The sequence below is a fragment of the Dysidea avara genome, chromosome 4 (genome assembly GCF_963678975.1).
Source record: "Dysidea avara chromosome 4, odDysAvar1.4, whole genome shotgun sequence".
NCBI lineage: Eukaryota > Metazoa > Porifera > Demospongiae > Dictyoceratida > Dysideidae > Dysidea > Dysidea avara.
In genome coordinates this window covers 5,475,461-5,495,269 of record NC_089275.1, presented here as the reverse complement: position 1 = coordinate 5,495,269, position 19,809 = coordinate 5,475,461, and the positions used below count along the sequence as shown (strand labels likewise).

General features: G+C 36.2%; 2 protein-coding genes across 2 annotated transcripts; one reads left to right on the top strand and one right to left on the bottom strand.

Annotated features, from left to right (window-relative positions):
* The first annotated feature begins 3,216 nt into the window (after window positions 1-3,216).
* LOC136252847 (ribonuclease inhibitor-like) lies at window positions 3,217-4,647 on the top strand. The gene has a single exon (XM_066045424.1). It carries the CDS (start codon window positions 3,217-3,219, stop codon window positions 4,645-4,647), a length of 1,431 nt encoding a protein of 476 aa, XP_065901496.1.
* Window positions 4,648-8,008: 3,361 nt separating this feature from the next.
* LOC136254262 (peroxisomal membrane protein 4-like) lies at window positions 8,009-16,374 on the bottom strand. Its single transcript, XM_066046927.1, has 4 exons — window positions 16,229-16,374; window positions 13,335-13,397; window positions 12,534-12,732; window positions 8,009-8,333 (listed from the first exon to the last, which is right to left on the bottom strand). The coding sequence occupies exons 1-4, from the start codon at window positions 16,324-16,326 to the stop codon at window positions 8,082-8,084; spliced, it is 612 nt and encodes a 203-aa protein (XP_065902999.1). The 5' UTR covers window positions 16,327-16,374; the 3' UTR covers window positions 8,009-8,081.
* Window positions 16,375-19,809: the final 3,435 nt, after the last annotated feature.

The window sequence follows — 19,809 nt, the reverse complement described above, 5'->3', positions numbered from 1 at the left end:
GATTCCTTAGCATCATTAATTAATAATAATAAATTGCTTCAGGAGTTGTATTTAGGAAATAATAAGCTGCAAACATCAGGTGTTGATAAAATAACAAAAGCACTTCAAACCCTTAATCATGTGATTGCGTTAAGCATTCATAACAACCAAATCACGGAGGAAGCTGCTGGTAGCATTGCTAACATTCTAATCCAGTGTAGACTAAAAGTTTTGATATTACATGGTAATTATTTTAGTACAGATGCTGCTGTTATAGTTTCTAATGCAATTAATCATCATTCTACTGTTGATTTTCTGACCTTCTCCAGCAATGATATATTTAGTACAACAGAAGATAACATTAAAACAGCCATTATAAGTACCACTGGGTTAAAATTCTCAAGTTCAGGATTCTGTTACTTAAGAGTTCAAAGCAGCAAAAGACTGCAGAGATATTTTGATGGGTTTAATAACAATGCTGCAGCAGCATCAGGCAAAATAACAGCCAGCGAAGCTATAAATGATAAAATATCTACCTGTCTGAAGACAGCAAATAATATCATGCAAATGAGTTGCATTTACACCAGTGCTTCTGAAGCTAGCATGACTTTAAAGGTTTTACCATCTGTAACTTTCTTGCTCTTAGTAAAATATCCAGTCTTTATTGCTATTATAGGTGATGAAATAGTTAATGTTATGTTCTCACAAAGTAGCCAGATGGAAGGATTACATAATATTGATGCATTTAAAAGTTTAACTGATTTGTTTGTGAATATCTCCCAAATGACCAAATCAGATTTACATATCATATCAAATTTTATAAGGAAAACTGATAAACTACAAGATTTAATTATTGGCAATTTTAACCAAAATTCCACATCTAGTTTTGCAGATATCACCAACGTGAGATATGTCCAAATGCTTTCAAATTTAGATTCCTTTCCTTCTGAGCAGTTGTCTTTAACAGACATTGCCATTTCATTGCAGGCTAAGAGCATTGTAAATCTTAATATATCTGGGTGTAGAATAGACATAGATGCAGCACAATCTTTATCCGTAGCTCTCTCTAACTTTGTGAACTTAAGTTCATTGGTCCTCCGAGGCTGTGCCTTGGAAACTGATTCACTGCAAATAATCTCTTCTTCCTTATGTACTACTACACTTGAGAACTTTGATGTGTCTGTAAATCTTATTACATCAGCAGCTATCAAGGATCTAATAGCTGTGATTGAAAACAACAAGAAACTCAACACTTTGTACCTGGATGGGAACCCATTATTAAAGTTTAGTTTCACCACTGAATTTGCAGTATTAAAGGAACTTAGTGTTGACAAAAATGTTCTAGATACGATGCACTTATTCAAGATATTGTCCACAAGCAATGCTCTACTACATCTTGAGTGTTTAATTATCTGTGATCACAGCAGCAACCAGAAAATGATTTTAAAACTGCTAGACTCTTTACAGTATAAAAGAAAAGTGGTGCTATGTAAAGGAATTAATTGCATTGATAATGCTGTGAAGCGTATGTCACAACGGTTAGATTCACTTGAACTTGTAGTCTACATTAGAGTGAGTTCTGAATCAGTGTTTTTGTCATGGGAACAAAACGTCTTCAATGATACTGATATGAAGGGTATAATAAACAACCTCTCTGCTATTGTAAACTGCTGTAAAAGTGTTTACTTTTGTAATTTTACTGATAAACAAATAGTTGAGAAAGATGCACAAATTTTTACAGGTCTTATTGCAAATAATAGCAGCCTTGAGACTATTTGCCTTAGTAAAGACTACCGTTCTCCAAAAATATTGTATGATTCTTCCAATTTTTATGAAAAAGTTAAGCCATGTATTGCTTCACCGCCAGCGCTCAGACAAATATTACATTCCTTACAACAAACAGTTGGAGAAAATTTGAAAATGGTGAATTTGTCTGGTACTTTTATCAATGAGGCAGCTGCATTATTAGCTGATGTACTTTCTAAATGTTCTCTGGTAGAAGTGTTGTTACTAAGGCATTGTGGTTTGCAAGCTGACAACTTCCGTAAACTTGGTCATTTATTAGCAAAGAGCTGTTGCCTAAAAATTTTGGACTTATCTCATAACAATTTAACTGAGAAAATCTTTGAGTATTTTTCAGCTATTATCATCAACAACAGATATCTAAACGAATTGTATCTAGATAATAATTGTTTCCATTTAAGTGATGATCCATTGGATACTTTTTGGAGAGCATTTAGTAATGTAAACTTGTCTGTGTTAGCCATTGATACTAACATCATAACACAACAGGTGTTATATCAATTAACAAATTTTACAAGTAGCTGTGGCATACGCCAACTATTGTTAACACACTCCAGTTTGAGTAATCCTTTGTCACTTAATCTTGGTATAATTTTAAACACTAGTTCATTGAGTTTGGTTAAGCAGAACTCTTGCCTTGGTATTTGGGGAGAAGGGAAGGAGACTACAACAATTGATTGTGTGGGTACAGACATTCTTGGAATGCTACAACTGATTGGTGTTTTTAAAAATATAAAAACGTTAGTGCTGTACACTGATGACCATTACACTGAACAAGAAGTTGATGAAATAGCAAATGCATTGGATAATTTTACTAAGTTGGAGAATATCTGCTTTCATAGTATGGACTCTCGTGGAATGTTAAAAATTTTAAAAGCTCTGAGTGAAATGAAGCATCTTAAAGAAATTGAAATATTTAAATGTAGCATTGACATTGATGCCACTACTTCTGTAGTAAAGGTGCTAAATAACAACCAGACTGTTAACAGATTAAAGTTGCAGTTAGTGAAGACATCTAATATAGCAAATATTATTACATCACTGCAGCCAAGGGTATTGAAAGTGTTAGATCTTACTTCTAACAACATTAAAAGTGAAACAGCAGATGTCATTGCTTATTTAATCATAAACAACAGCAGTTCGTTAGAGGAATTCTACATTGAGGACAATAAATTACAAGCAGATGGTATGATAAAACTCTTATCCAGTCTTAAACAAGCATGCTCACTTCACATGTTGTCTCTTGATTGCAACTATATTACTGAAAATATATCTGAGCATTATACTGAAAATATATCTAAGCACCTTGCATGAGTAATCACAGTGAATCCTTCATTGGAGTTTCTGTATCTAGATGACAGTTATTTGCAGACAAAAGGAGCAATGCAAGTAGCAAAAGCTTTGCAATCTGTAACTTATTTGAGGTGCTTGAGCATGTCAAACAACTGTATTGAAGTAGAAGCTGCTGAAGATTTAGCTGCTGTAATTAGTAGTAATATAAGATTAGAAGAAGTTTTGATTGGTGAAAACCACTTAGAATCAAATGGAATTATTCAAATAGCTAATGCTCTTAGCCTTTTAGGAGGATTAAGGGTGTTAGATTTAAAAAATACCAGTATAGCACTTGTAGCAGCTGTTAGCATTAGTAAGGTTATTTTAAATAATACCATGTTGGAGTCATTGTTTGTCGGTTCAGAGTGTGAGTATACAACCACAAAGGGAGTGGAAAATTTGCTCATCAACAAATTTATATTGGAAAAGAAAGTGCTCACTAAAATGATTGGCTGCTGTAGTTCAGACACATCTGTAACGCATGAGAGTAGTAAGTGTACTATTAGATTACTGACCTGTGATGTCAAACAGATTCCAAAATGTAACAAATTGGTAACAGAAGGATGCATTAAGATTTGTCAGGCATTAGCTAATAATACATCATTAAAACGGTTTAGCATTGAGAACAACGACATAGATGATGAAGCAGCAGATTATATCACAGCAGTTCTTACTTGTAATGCTGAGCTGGAACAGTTGTGGATTGGAAGCAACCTATTTTCCCCTAGGGGGATATCAAAATTACTGAATTCATTTGAGAAGAAGTCTAATTTGCAGGTGCTTGATTTAAGCCATTGCGATATTTCACTGGCACTTACGTATGATGTTGCAAAGGTTTTAATTAGGAATAAAAAAATAAAACAGATATGGCTAGAAAACAATGCCATGCCTCAAGATGGAATTACATTTCTACTCTCATTAGAAAAGTGTCTAGACATTGAAGTGATGTGTTTGAGAAGCTGTAATATCACTGAATCTGCAGCAATTACACTGTCACGTGTTTTACCAAATATGCTAAGGTTGCAACAACTCTATCTCGGCCAAAATAATTTACATGATGCATGTGTAATGCAAGTAGTGTCATCATTAATAAATGCAACTAGTCTACAAACACTGGACTTATCCAGCACTAATATTACTGAGGTGTCAGTTAACAGTATAGTAGAAGTGATCGCCAGTAGCAGTCAATTACAACAGCTATTCCTTGGTGGCAACAAATTGTGCTCATCAGGAGCCATAAAGATAGTCACAGCTCTAAAAGGCTCCCACACTATACAGGTACTGGGATTAAGCCATAATCATATCACATGTGAAGCAGCTGGTGAAATATCTACAGCAGTGTCCAATATGCCATATTTGGTTACCTTGATGTTGGATGGTAATGAACTAGATATGGATGGAGTATGTACTATCATAGAAGGTGTACAAGAGCTGAACTGGTTGATGATATTGAGCTTGACTGAGAATAATATGAGTGAAGAGGATGAAGATCAGCTAAAGGAAATTTTCACCAAGTTCAAGTTATTTCTGTAGTAAACATTAGTTGACATGTAGTTTTAGATGTATCAAAACATTTTATACTCTTGTACCACTGTATTTATATAGGAGTTATTTTTATACATGCTAATTTACGGAATTTTTTCTACCTTATACACTTTTACTAGTTTGCTTCTGTTTATTCCCCTTTATGAACTGCACATATTATATGCATAATTTTTATGTGACACAATCAAAACAATAACATAAAGTGAGAGTGCATCAGTGATTTTTTTATTATAATTGTGCACCACTGGAACATGTGATGGTGTCTGGTAATATTACCCCTCATACTGAAATAGTAATGAAGTGCTGTAATATTATACTGATGCATTTATAAACATGCAAATTGTAAGCTTTACATATCATTCTCAAAGTATATTATACTGTACTTGTGCTACACAATAAAAACATCTATGTCTGTATGATGAAAACAACCTATACAGTTTTTCGCACACCAGAAATGATACAGTATATCTAAGCAATTGCCTCCTAGCTAATCTTCAGGACAAACCATTTTGTATATGGTTAGCAATTGGAACAGGGTGGATAAACCAAAAGGTGACCAAACTTCAAACAATACACAAATTGAAGGAATAAATGATCACTACCATGACTGGTAATGGTTTCTAGGTATCCCTAGCATCCTCAACAGTGCTAGCCACATGCATTCTTACCTGTGATGCAAAAAAGAAAATAAATGAAGGGTGATCGTGAGTAGGCATCAGCCTATTATGCTTTAATTTTTTTATTTGTTTAGGCTTTACAACACATGCAAATGCTGAAGGTCTGTAAGACACCTCGTCCTTTTACCTATTATGCTATATTGCATGCAGTGTTCAAAAATCAGCCTATTATGCTCTGAATGTTTGCTACAGTTCATCCAAATGGATAATGATTATTAAGTTTGGCTTGTTGGTAACTGGTTAAGTGTAAAAAGTGTTAATATTATAAATGTGGCTGCTTTGTGAACTATTTCATTAACACACTCTAATAAAGATGGATCTATAGTGGTAGCTATAAAGAAGGATCTAACAGTCAATGCAATTTTATTTGTGAACATGTTTACATAACACAGCAGTCCTTGGGACATAGCTATCTCCACCTCAATGCTACAGCACCGAATTTACCCAAATTGTTGTTAGAGAAATTTTTACATTACAGCCATTTTTGTGGCCACCACCTTGAATTTTCACCCTGGTCTCTTACCGTTCCAGTTCCTATGAATGGTACCCATATCTGTTGTATGCTTCAAACTGTACTGTGACGGTATCTTTCATTGTCAAAGTTTGCTTCCCCCCACTCTGCTCCACACCAAGAATTCAGAGCATAGATGTTTGACAGTAGCATCAAATGCATGCACATTGCTGACTTGATCGTGTACTCAATTCTATCAGCCAGCTAGAATTTTTGACCACATTATTTCATTGTATGAATAGTTCCACTCTGCAGTGACGTGTATAACTATTATAATAAATATTGTAATATTGGAACAATAGCTACAGACACTAAAGCTACAGTAATGTAATAATAGTACATATCAAGAACAGTCACTACTTACTGTACTTAGTACATATATGAATGTGCAGTGCCATGCCATTCATGCAACCTCCTAGGAAAATTTTGACAGTGTTTAATCACAAAAATTAAATACTCTATTGAGCCATCATCACATGAAACCATACATGTATTCATACAAGTGTATTTTAGTTTTCAGAATGAAGAAGGGTGTGGTGGAGAAGCATATGTTTCTGTATACCTTCTCACTGATTTGCTTTGCTGCTGAATATAATTTTAGTTTGAAAAAGTATTGCATAGTTAAATTAAGAGAGGGTGTACTTGCTCCCTATGCACACCCTGGATTCACCCCCAAATTTAAACACTAATAATAGCAGGTTGTGGACAATACACAATTTTTCAATTTAACTACAAATGGTATACCATTGTTGAGTGGCAGATCTAGGATTTCAGAATGTATTATAGAATATCAAAGTATTTGAGGAGATGTCTCGAGATTTTATAGCTCTGAGAACACATTTCAGTGTACTTTTCCATTAAAATTAGTAAATCCAATGCTTTTAAAACAACTAACTGTAAGGCAGAGTTTGTAACAATTTTGATTGCTCTATTAGAATTGTTTTTACTGATCATTTTAATGCAGTGACAGGTGGAAAAGTGTTGCTGAGAGTTTAATACCTAAAATGGATGTTATAGCTGATTGCAGTTGTTTGTGTATAGCTTTATACGCTGCTAAAAATACTGCTGTATTTTATAGCTTTGTGCTATGACTTATTGTCTATATAGACTGTCATGTAATCTAAATTTAAAAAGGGGTTCTGTCAAAACCATAGAAACCCACCTAGATTTGCTACTGTTTTCAGCATCACAAGTGTGCTTATTCCAATAAAAAAAATTGAAATCCCATCCAAAAACAGCTTATCACTGTATAAAATACGCACACCTAAGTTAACTGTGATAAACAATAGTGATACCAGAATGCAGCCATGAGTGAGCTAGTACGTATAGTGATAATTATTAATCAGATAATACAAAATGTATTAATGAGAACTAAGTGATGCTGCTAGTTTTTCAAGTCTTTGTGCATCTTCATAAATACCACTCAAATTTAAATTAATTCTCAATACAGCAAAGTGGCTGAGATTCTCTGATAGCAATAAATAGTTTGAGTTTGGCATGTCTACAGCAATGTTTTGAACAATGGAAAAGCAGCCAAACTCAAACTATATTTATTGCTATTATATCAGAGAATCTATATACTTTAAATTTGAGTGGTATTTATGAAGATGCACACACAGCATTGAAGGGTCAAGCCCACTTTGTAGCAATCTATAGTTAGTCTTATTCCATGTTTGCTTGCAAGGATGAGTTATTCTTTATAGACATTCTATAATGTACATGTGTATTCTCAATTTATGCTTATTTAGGTTAGGCACAAATTACTATGAGATTTTGAGCAAATCAAATATTAATATCAACACACAGGAACGTGACATACAAATACTGTATAAAAGTTACATACATACCAGTCAGTCAAGGTTGATAGGCCACAGTTATATATATATACCTGTATACGTGTACAGTGGGTCAATGCATAGGTAGCTATTAGCACTAGAGCGATAAGCAGTTTTACTTAGGATGGCATACAGTAGTGGTTGTGACGCATAATAATAAAGATTGGGTTATTGGTTGTAATGTTTGGTCTACATGCCTTTACCTTGTAAGGGACATGAATGTACAGTACATTTTCAAGCAAGCAACATGAATCCATCACAGCTATTCTCATATGGTGGGGCTCACCCCAATTAAACCTCCTATACATCAATCTTAACGTCATATGTATAGTTTATTTCACTGAGTTGATAGATATAAAACACAATAAAAACAAGTGTATTAAAACAACATCAATTTCATTATTGTAGTAGAGTGTTATATACAAACAAGTCCCAGAGGTTGGTCCAGTGTTCACTATCATGAAAGATGTAGGTCATGGAGGCTGATAGTGATGGATGCAATGATCCCTGTTCATACTCAAACAAGACCAGTGATGCTCCCCACATCAGAGCTGCAAACCATGGGAACACATTCATCGACGGAAGAATATTTCTCTTCACTGCCAACTTCACTAGAGCTAGTATAATCCGAGACAGGAGATACAAGTTCACCTGTTGATAAAACCAGAAGAAATATATACAAATAATAAGTATTATTTCAACAGTACTTGAAGGTGACTATTCAATTAGAGTAATTTGGTTACAACGTAGTGCAAATACATTTTCATACCAAATAGAATTTTTCAAAAATGATGGATTTTTGCTTAGCCGGTTACATATATTTGTTGCTGTACTCCATTCAATTGCTCTAATAGAACACACACTTGTATTTAAAACTAAAATGCGTGCCACATAATTCTATCATGTCAAATCAAAAACACTTTTATTTAAACCATTGCATTTGCCTGTCTATGAAAAATAAGAAAATTTTTGAAGTGCACGTGTTTATTTACAATAAGTAAATTAGCTATCATCATTTTTGTTGGAACGGTTTTCTACTTCATGCACATGGAGGAATGTAGGGAAAGCACCATAACTTTATCTTCATGGATCAGGCCACTTCTTTGGTGCTATAAATAGCAGAGAAGCAATAAAATGGAATTCGAGAAATGAGCTGGTCACATATACACTAACATATACAAGTGATTGAACTTTGGAACACTTGCACAGCTCTTTATAACGGACACTTTGGAACCAACCAATTTTAAAAATTTTACTACTGTATTATGGTAAAATTATATGGGTAGAATTATAAAGGATTCTCAGAAACTACTCTTTTTAGAGAGATTACAGTGTTCATTTCATAGTTACACCACCATTGCAGTGAATATAGTGTGAGTAGGTGACTGTTCAATTAGGCAAATAAGTACAGTGGAACCTCTCTATTACGGACATTTTGGGACCCAGATTTTTTGCTGTAATATAGAGGTTTTCCTCTTTCAGAGGTAAAAAATGTATTAACCAGACCTTTTGGGACCAAAATTTTTGTCCGTATTATGGAGGTTATTTCTATTGTGTCCATATTTCAGGGAGTTTGTTAAGAGAGCTAGGTTCTACTGTATGTTCTATTAGAGTAAATTGATCAGTGGAAATGACTGTTCTATTAGAGTATTTGGAAGTACATTTATGCAGGCAGAGCATGAGTGCACGTTGTATAACTGTTATGTACCACTCACCTAATAGGTGGGGAGAGTCTCGAAAGACAGCTGTAACACTTATAAAGGCCAGGTTTCTAACATCGATTGTGGGTAACCAAGCTGAACATTGTGATGACGTTCCGTCTACAGTACTGCAGCCACCTGAGATATTGAAAGCTAGTATGCTATGGGTTATATCACTAACCTGCATTCGCTGTTTGACTCTCATCATGTAATGCTCAGCATGCCAGCGTGATCACTCAATTGCCATATAGACTAAGCACCAGACTAATCGCCATAATGATTCTCTTGAGTGAAAAAAAGCAGCTAGATAGATGGTTTAAGTAAACAAAACCTAACTACTAAACGATACTAGTCTAATTCTTACTATTCACACTGGCTAAACTCGAATCTGGTGGCGACAAAAACTGGCTACCACAATCAAATGTAAAGGTGAGTATTATTTAGAATATAATAGTTTTATTGAGAAGTGGACTACAGTTTAATCTGGGCTAAGATGGCACCAGACTAGCAAGGTATATAAGCACGTTTATACATTATGTAGACTAGAGTTGTGGTCACCGCGTTGGCTTTTTCAATCGCATTGGCTGCTTGGTAAACATTATACATATTGGTGACGTTATGGCCCACAATCAACCTTTACATGTCAGGCTATAAAAGAATTCAAGTGATCTGTGAAGTGTCTTTCCACCTATTAGGTGAGGTGTCATAGTGGTCTTGGCCACCGGCACTTGTGCTATGCTGCATAAAATCGCAGCCAGTGCAATATCTGTATATTGCACTGCGGTCAGTGCATTATATCTTGTAATGCACTCGTTGCGGTCTACAAAACCGCAACCAGTGCGTTATAAGTTATAATGCACTCGCTGCGGTCTGCAGCAGTGCAATATACAAATTATGGCACTGGCGGTGCCTTTTAACTGCCACGCAGAGTGGTACATTAGTCATTACTACCACTGCGATTAAACACATTACAGTTATATATCACTTCAGTGTTTAACAATAACTAGTAATATGTTATATTACACAATGTACAAAGGTACTTCGTTGGGCAATAATGCACTAGTTAAGTAAAGCACAAGCACTTCGTTAGATAGCACTTTGTTAGGTAACAAACGTAAGAAAAAATTTAGAATTTTAAACTAGAGTAGGGACAATGTATAGTGCTGCAATAAAAAGTATTGAAACAAGCTGGATTGGAGTAGTACGTAATGTCCAAATACTGTAAAACAATAAGAAGTGAATATCCCTACTGTGCTAAACTCAATACAAAGTAGGGATATTCACTTCTTATTTGTTTTACAGTATTTGGACATTACGTACTACTCCAATCCAGTACTTTGTATTGCAGCACTATACACTGTCCCTACTCTAATTTAAAATTCCTAATTTTTTCTTTTACTTGTTTGTGCAAGCTCATGACCACAAAATAGCCTGCTTTTCACAAAACCAGTCACAATACTTTTAAGAGTTAATCACAGCACTATTATACTAGATTATGACTCGTAAAATAACAACTGATCAGTGGGCATGGCTCTACATAAGCCTGCAGACAATAATGGACATGGATTTGTGCATACCTACAGACTGATGAATGGGTGTGGCTACTATATGTCTACAGACAGTAATTTACGTAAGTGGGCGTGGCTCACAAAAGAAGCAGGGATACTCTATGACATGTAGTAATACGTCCATCATTTATTTAGCACATGTCTACAGACAGTAATTTACGTAAGTGAGCATGGCTCACAAAAGGAGCAGGACTACGCTATGATGTGCAGTAACACATCCACATTTAGTTTAGCAAGTGGGGTCAGACCCAAATAATCTGTAAAGTGGGACCTGGATGACCCAACTCGGTTTAACAGTGTTAGTAAATAAACATTTTATTGACTTACACATTGCTATATAGTTCGCCACGAGTTGCTCTCAGTGATCAATATCAACAGCAAGTCACATACTCGTGTATTCAAAATAGTTTGGTGTACCTGGCGACCACGTGTATTCGAATAGTTTGATGCAATATACACTGGTACATGGAAGCCGAACTGTAGTCTATTAACACTCAGCGGTAGAACCTTGACTGATGGCCATGTTAAAGAAGGATAAAAGGTAAGACAATAGTGCAAGCATTGTATGTTTATCAATATACCAAAGGTTTTTTCTTAAGCAATCTAGAAACGTTTCTGCAAAAGAATTAGAGCTGTAGCTGTAGCCAGTTTTCTGCTACACTTGACTGAAGGCGTCAGGCAGGCAGGCAGTAGAAAATTCTATTGACTAAAATTTTTTTTTTAATTCTGTAGCAACTTGACAGAAACGTTTCAGGTCGATCTGAAGACACTTTTGGGCTTGGTTTTACCCAACCAATACTGTCATATTGTGAGGAAAAATCGCGGCAGGTTTTTGGGTTATATTATATCACGGATCGTCCCCACACCTTCAATGTCCCTACTATACAGTACTATCGTACTGTATAATATTACAGTAACGAGTAGTAATGCACTACTTTAGTAACGCATTACTTATGTAAACTACCTCTCTGTTAGATATTACTAGCACAAGAAATGTAGCACATTATATTACTTTGTTACTACCTGTACATTAAGTAATAATATTACATAATGCATTACAAAAGTAACGCATTATGCCCAACATTGTGCACAATTGTTACTCACAACATTGCATTTGGGCGGTACCATACCTGTAATAATTTTATAGTCTGTACGCATACTAGGGTAAAAGGTATTTCATCAAAAAAAACACCCAGGACAAAACTTGTAAACTTTAAATAATATTTTGTAGTTAGACTTTGAAACATGGAATTTAGCAACCCAAAAGCCATGTTCAAAGTCTAACTAATTTAGAACACAACTCCTTGTTGTACCTTCATAGCTTCTTGTAAATGCATAATAAGCCCATTACTCCTCCCACTAATTAGCATAGTGTTTAGCCAACATAATACCACATAATTGCCATTGTTTGTATTGCCTCAGCGGCAGGGAACTATGGAGATGAAACCAAAAGAAATCTATACATGATTCATATACTTGAAATTTGAGTATTTCACGTTGCTGAGGTTTAGAAATAAATTTAATCATTTGCACACTTCTCTAATGAGGAGACAGTGGCTCCTAAATGAGAACAACCCACTCACCTGCATATTCAACTTGTTGTTACTACCAAACATGATGTACCCAGCAACTGCAGCACCTAGAAAGGTGACCAGTGGACTACTATGCCCCATTCCTTTCTTGGCAAGCATGGTGGTAGTCTTGTAGATGGTGGCCAACAGAGCAAGGTTCCTGGCATGTTGATAGGTTAGTGATAGAATAACACTAAGTTTTTCTTGTAAGCTGTAAAGAGAAATTGATAGAAAAGTTTATGCACACACTGTACAAAGCCTATACATGGTCATCCCAATGTAGAAACACTGGGGAACCTGTGCACTACTCAGATGTTATGAGTCAGTGCAAGCAAATCCTCTAGGGGTGGAGAGGGCATGATTAGTACCTCCACAGGAGGCTATGCTATGCCTCACAGGCAAAGGTGCAGTCCCACAGGAATCCCACCTGAACCTCACCTACTTGTATGTGAAACACAAACAGTTGGCATTTGCTTACCCAGGTCATCATGTACAGTGGAGTAATGTTAGTAAAGTTTCTTGCTCAAGGAACAACAACAGCAACAACACACATTCACACACACATGCACCCACACACACGCGCGCGCACGTACACACGCACGCACACACACAGCACTGCACCTATGCAAACATACCACCAAGTAAACATCCAGCCACTGCACTCTACATCACATATACTACTTTAGACCCTAAACAGAACAGTGCAATTTCAAGTCAGACTGACCATGCTATATAAATAAGGTCACTTTACAATGTACATGAAAGGTCAGTGCTGAGGTCATCATGGTATTATGTTGCATGGAAACCACATACCTTCCATTATGAAATAAGAAAGTCATGACAATGGCATGAGGTAGTCTGATCTTGACTCCATACCTGTATGATAGTAAAGGACATTAAATGTGTAGAACAAAATACACACAAGCAATGAAAGAGTGTACAATACTGAAGTGTGGGAAAACAAGTGAAGAGCATGCGACTTGCTAAAGGACCCCCAAACTCCCTTAAAAGTTTGAAACGGTTTGTCTAAAGTTTTGGCAATAATTTAATTATTACAAACCACAAAAATTACAGTACCACTCAAATGTAATGTAGTCTCACTAGAGTGCGAGCAATTTTAAAAAACTAGTTAATATGGTGTGGAACTTGTTTTGCTCACAAGTATTCATCCCGTTTAGTTTGAGATAAATACATGAAACAGATGCCACGCCCATTAATTTACTTGCTTTTTAATCACTCACACTTGTGAGACAACGTTACAATTACATGATGTCATAGAGCCCATGTGATCCCTACCTTGAGCTGGTATATCTTTAGTTGCCCCTGGAAGATTCAAATTCTTATTGTAATTAAGAACTGAATCTAGATAACGGATTACTAGACTACTGACAACATTATCACTATAATTCCATTTGGGCTATTTGTAAAACATCACCAGAGTCTCTCTAGGCCATCAACAAAATAGCAGCAATAGTTACTAGGACAACAGCAACAAACCGAAATAGATCTGATCAAGTTTTTCAAAAACTATTTGTATTGTACTGTACTTGGTTAACACATTCTTAAACTGGTAACTGGCCTGATTCTTTTTAAAAATGGCTATAGTTTGCATACAGTAGAAGTAGGGAGTTAATTTTCTACTAAATATAACAACAACATAATACTGAATAATCGCCATACTCTTGAGCTATCGTATGCAATAACAGCTGCTCTCAAATAGTGGTTTACCACCTTAATAGTTGTGTCTTAACCCTCTCATCACGAAAGGTTCCAATCTACTACTTCTAAACTGCTGTAAATTACACACCACACCATATAATCCTATAAAACTATATATCAAATTGCCCACTATGATAAGGAATTCAATTATCAATTGTTGTTTACAAAAACAGCAATCACAAAGCCTTCAAAGATCAAAAATTATTCTAAGCAAACCAAACGTACAATTCCACTACTAAACAGGTTAGTACTTTTTATTATCACCTTGTAAATATCGATAACCTGTTTACAGTTGAACTGATTATCTTCAAGTCTGGTTTTCCGGCATTTGAGCAAGTGCACAAGTGCATATTGGCATCACTGGTTCGATACAGCTGAAAGCAGCAACATGCCATTCCAACCTATATAATCCCTGTCCTTAATTGTTTCTCCTCATTAGTAGTGCTATTATTACTTCAAAGGATCATCTACAATGGTTGTTATCAACCTTCTGAAACCATGCGATGACATCATTTTTACTCACTTAAGGGCATGACCGTTACAGGATAAGCGCAGGGGCTACTAAAACAATTAATTGGACATCTGGCTTTTAGCACAACACCATATTGTTCACATAAGGACAATATAGTACCTGTGGCATTCAACCAAGTAAATAATTATGGTACATGTAAACACACAGTGAACACACACACATGTAAAAAAGAAAAGCCTTCAGCTATGTATACTGTGCTGGCACAGTCACGCCTACCCAGTAAACCAGCACTGGGACACTTGTGCGCTACTCAGGTGCTATGAGTCGGTGCAGGTGAATCTTCCTGGGACAGGACTAGTAACCCGTACCATATCTCACAGGTGCAAGGAAATTTAGACGTAAGAAAAATTTAACTAATCAAACCGATTCGTCAAATTCGTAAAATTTTTCTTACACCTAAATTTCCTTGCGTACAGTATGTAGATCAGTCCAGGTATATTATCTGTGACCAGTCTTAGCTAGCTTGTATCTCGCCACCATTGTTAGCTACGGTGAGAGTATCAAGTCCGTGTAATACACTACATTTCCATTTTGTAAACGTTATATGTATATATACCAGTATACGACTATGTTTCACCATCAGCCAATCTTGCGATCAGTGGAGAATCGTGTCCTGAGTGCAAATGAAGAACAGAGTCCACATCCTGCATCCCTTGCAAGCGCACCTAATTTATTTTAGTTGGATACGCGTTCCTCAACAATAAAATTCCGGTCCTGTCTGTTCTGGGTTTTAACGAAGGCCCAGGTGAAAGCATAGGTACCAGAAGTCCCACCTGAACCTTCACCATTGGCCAGTTAATTCCAGGTACCCATTGATGGATGGGCTGCTTTCCCAGTTGTCACCAGGTCACCAGATACTGCTGGGTAGACCGGAGCAATGTGAGCAAAGTTTTTATTTCAAGGCAACAGCAACTGGGCTTATAACCAGGAATCAAACCCGGAACCTTTTGATTACCACACCAATATACACACAGCACACACATGCATGCACACACTCCTTCACTGTCTGGTTATGCCATTCAAAAAGGAAGGGACAGACAATGAACCATCATGCAGCGTGTGCACAAAATTTTGGTTATGACACAGCTGTACATAAACCAGAAGACGCATTGAAATTTTTATAGTTTCCTTACTGCTCTCAGCACAGTAGTTAGTATACTAGGGCACTGCTAATTGCTGTATACAGCTCGTTAATATGTTCAGTGTTCATTAACAACTCAAGTTCAGAACATAATTGATTAACACACTGACCACAAGTGAGGTGTACAAGCACCACGTACGGCTATGTTGATGGAATAACACCAGCACTGTGAAGAGTTAATACAGTTCTGTTATTGGGCGGCTAATAAAACAACAAGGAGAAAGGTCAAGACGCCCCCTCAAGCGCCCTCTACTAGGCGCGGCATTCAGTTGGGCGCGATACATAATAAATGATAAACTAGATTAACATACTTACACTAGTCCATTCCTGAAACCCTTCAATACTGCTAGAGGAATACGTAGTCTTTGATCGTGAAGAAGATTAGTAACTGCCCTGGACACGGCATCCGACATTCCGATACCTGATTAATTTACGCAAATTTACGGAGCTGTAAACGTTTCATTCCCTCCTGATTGAGTCTGGCGCCGCCCGTCCATGGTCAAAATACACATCAACATATCAAATCTAGCTATGAAGCATAAATTCGTTAAGGCTTGTTGTGCACTTCAAAAATGGACACATGCAGGATTGAATGATTTTTTTGACTCCAGCCTGAATCAGCAAAGTATAGCTAGCTGTTCCGACTTTTGTCTTTCAGAGTTGAGGGGAAATAAACTATTTACACTACACTTAAACTCACAAACACAAACACAAAACAAAACAAAACAAGCACACACAACAAAGATGTAAACTATCTGTCAAACAAACACATACGTAAAACTAGCGTAAAAATATTTTTCAAAAATTAAAACATGGGAATAGAGATCGCTGAAAAAAGTAAAGAAACAAAGATCAAATAAGCCAGCATGTTAAACACACAGAGATCTCTATTTGGACTCAATGCGGGATATGATATACAGTGTAGCTAGAGACTAAGCCAAAGCAGTAGTTTTATATAGCTAAATAGGGGCAGATAAGTACTGAGAATGATCAGTTAGCACTGAGAATATTTATGTATAAATGTTTATTTGGGTGCAAATAAAGATTTCTGTGTGTTTAACATACTGGCTTGTTTGACCCTTGTTTCTTTATTTTTTTCAGCAATCTCTATTCCCATGTTTTAATTTTTGAAAATGATTTTTACACTAGTTTGTTTACTTTTTATAAATCCATTTATGGATAGCTAACATAATAATAAGAGGCTTGATATTACACAGTACTAAACATATAATATCAAGTTAGTCATCATGTACATGCAGTAGCTGTTAAGTATGTAGTCAGCTAATATTATCAGAGTTAGCAAACACGTTTCCATACTGTTGAATGCACTTTATTATAATAATAATAATATATCATACACTACGATAGTAGTGTATAGTAGGAACCACAAAGGAGTAGGCGTGGCCCATGAAATAATATCACCCAAAAAACAGCCTCAATTTCCCCTAATGATGATCAGGCAGTATTGGTTAGGTGAAACTAAGCCAAAACAAGCTTTCAGATTGACCAGAAACGCTTTTGACAAGTTGCTACAGAATTTAAAAATAATTTATTTTCTACTGACAGAGTAAGTAAGTAACTGACTGATGCCTTCAGACAAGCATAACTCGATAACAGCTAAGGCTACGGGCTTGATTTTTCACTGTTCAATATCACTTCAGCCCGACAGGTGCCTTTTGACATACCGCAGTATGTACAATGCATTCTTCATGGACTTACCAGTGTCCTCCTTTGTGTCCCATTCATCTTTGCTGACAGCAAAAAGTGTTGATTTGGCGATAGCACATGATGGCTTCCCTTTTGTAACGGAAATCGTCCATATTTGTCATAGTGGCTATTTTGATATCAGAGGTGCTTTTCAAACAGTTCTTGATTCATACTGCTGTGTAATGGGTTGAACATAGCCGACAATGAAGCATAATGGATACTTCACTTTTCAGACAATAATTGATATAACTGGGGCACGGCTCCATTTATTTCTTTCAGTATGTGTGAATTGCAGAGGTGCTTTTCGAACAGTTCTTGATTCGAAATGCTGCGTAACAGGTTGAACATAGCTGACAACGAAGCATAACGGATACTTCACTTTTCAGAGGATAATTGATATTACTGGGGCGCGCGGCACCATTTCTTTCGGTGTGCGTGGATTGCAGAGGTGCATTTTTGATTCGAACATAGCTGATGACGAAGCGTAATGGATACTTAGCTTTTCAGATGATAATTGGGGCGCGCGGCACCATTTCAGATTTGGTATGCGTGGGTTCACCATTCATAACTATTATATACAAAAGAAAAATTAACAAACAAGTGCAGAGAAAAATTTGGAAATTTCAACTAGAGTAGGGACCATAACTCATCGATAAAAAGTACTGAAACAAGCTGGAGTAGTGCACGATATTAATTCACAGTAAAACTATAAGAAGTGTTATATCCCTAGATACCATAATGGAAATGCACAGTAGGGATATAACACTTCTTATAGTTTTACTGGGCAGTAACAAATCAGTAGTCATTTAAGTGGGAAAGGAGGTTACAGGTGGTTCCACCACTGTCGAATGACTGATATCGGAAGAAATTTTGTGAAAATGTATGGCTAAACTTCATTGAAACTGTTTGACTCATGTACAGTACTTCTGGTGGTAGTACCAATGTTAATTGATGGCTTCAATTGATACTGGAAATAGCTATATACATTTTACACATTGAACAAAACTGAATTAGGTGGTAAAAGTGGCAACCATTGCAAACTCTGAAAGTGCATATACAAATGGTTACAACTGTAAGGAGAGGTAGCTAGATTTGTTACCGAGCATATTGCTCTGTTCTGCATTCTGTTCAAACACTGTGTTGATTGTTGAGGTCCCCACACAGGAAGGGATGTGATAAAAAAGTGGGTCAATCAACAGTTCTTGTAAGCATTGCCCTTCTTTTTTTTTTTTCTTTCTTTCTTTTTTTTTGCAAATCTGGTCTAGTTTACTGTCAAATTTTACCCCTAAATATTTCTGCTTATCCACAACTTTCAAAGTAATATCATCCAATAAAACATCTGGTACCTCCACCCTTCTCCAGAAAACCACATAGTTCCAGAAAACCACATAGCGTATATAGTTAAATTATTTAACTCCAAATAAATCAACTGAGTCTAATTCATTTAAATAATGGGATAAGTGATTCCAATCTTCAATTGTTCTAGGGAAATAATTAACTTGAATTGATACGAATTAGTCTTTATAAATGGTGTTGAGAAATGTAAGGGATGATAAGACCTGGTTGATCGATTGCACTGAAGTTTCTTGATTCGGAATTTTCATCCTGATGTCAGTATGATGAACTGCCTTTTAAGCCTTGATGTCTGCCTTCTCTGTGAAAGTGCAGTGATTGTCACTGAAAGTAGATGAAATGCTTATTCCACTTTGCCAGTCATAATTTGATGTGACCGATCGTGCTGCTCTTCTTTGCACCATTTCTAGGGCATTAATGTCTTTGGCAAGATGAGGGTCGCACACACACAATGGATACGTACTCCAGCATAGGTCTCACAAGATGGGTATATTCCATGCATGAACTTCTAAGTAGGGAAGTTTAGTAACTAACTCTATGTAGAAGAGAGTCATTGATGTAGTAATCATTAGAAAATGTTGTCAATAGCCTACTACATCGCAACACAACACATTTATTTGCATTAAAGACCATCTGCCAGGTCTTAGTCCATTTAATAAGCAGGTTAATTCAGCTTGGAGGGTGCCTTGATCAAGTTTATCTTAAATTACACGATAAAGAATACATGCAGTCATCAGCATGAGTCGTATATTGGAAGAAATACCATCACTGATATCAAAAATGTACTGTAATATGTACTGTGGTATGAATTGTGATATCTTACCACAATTCATACC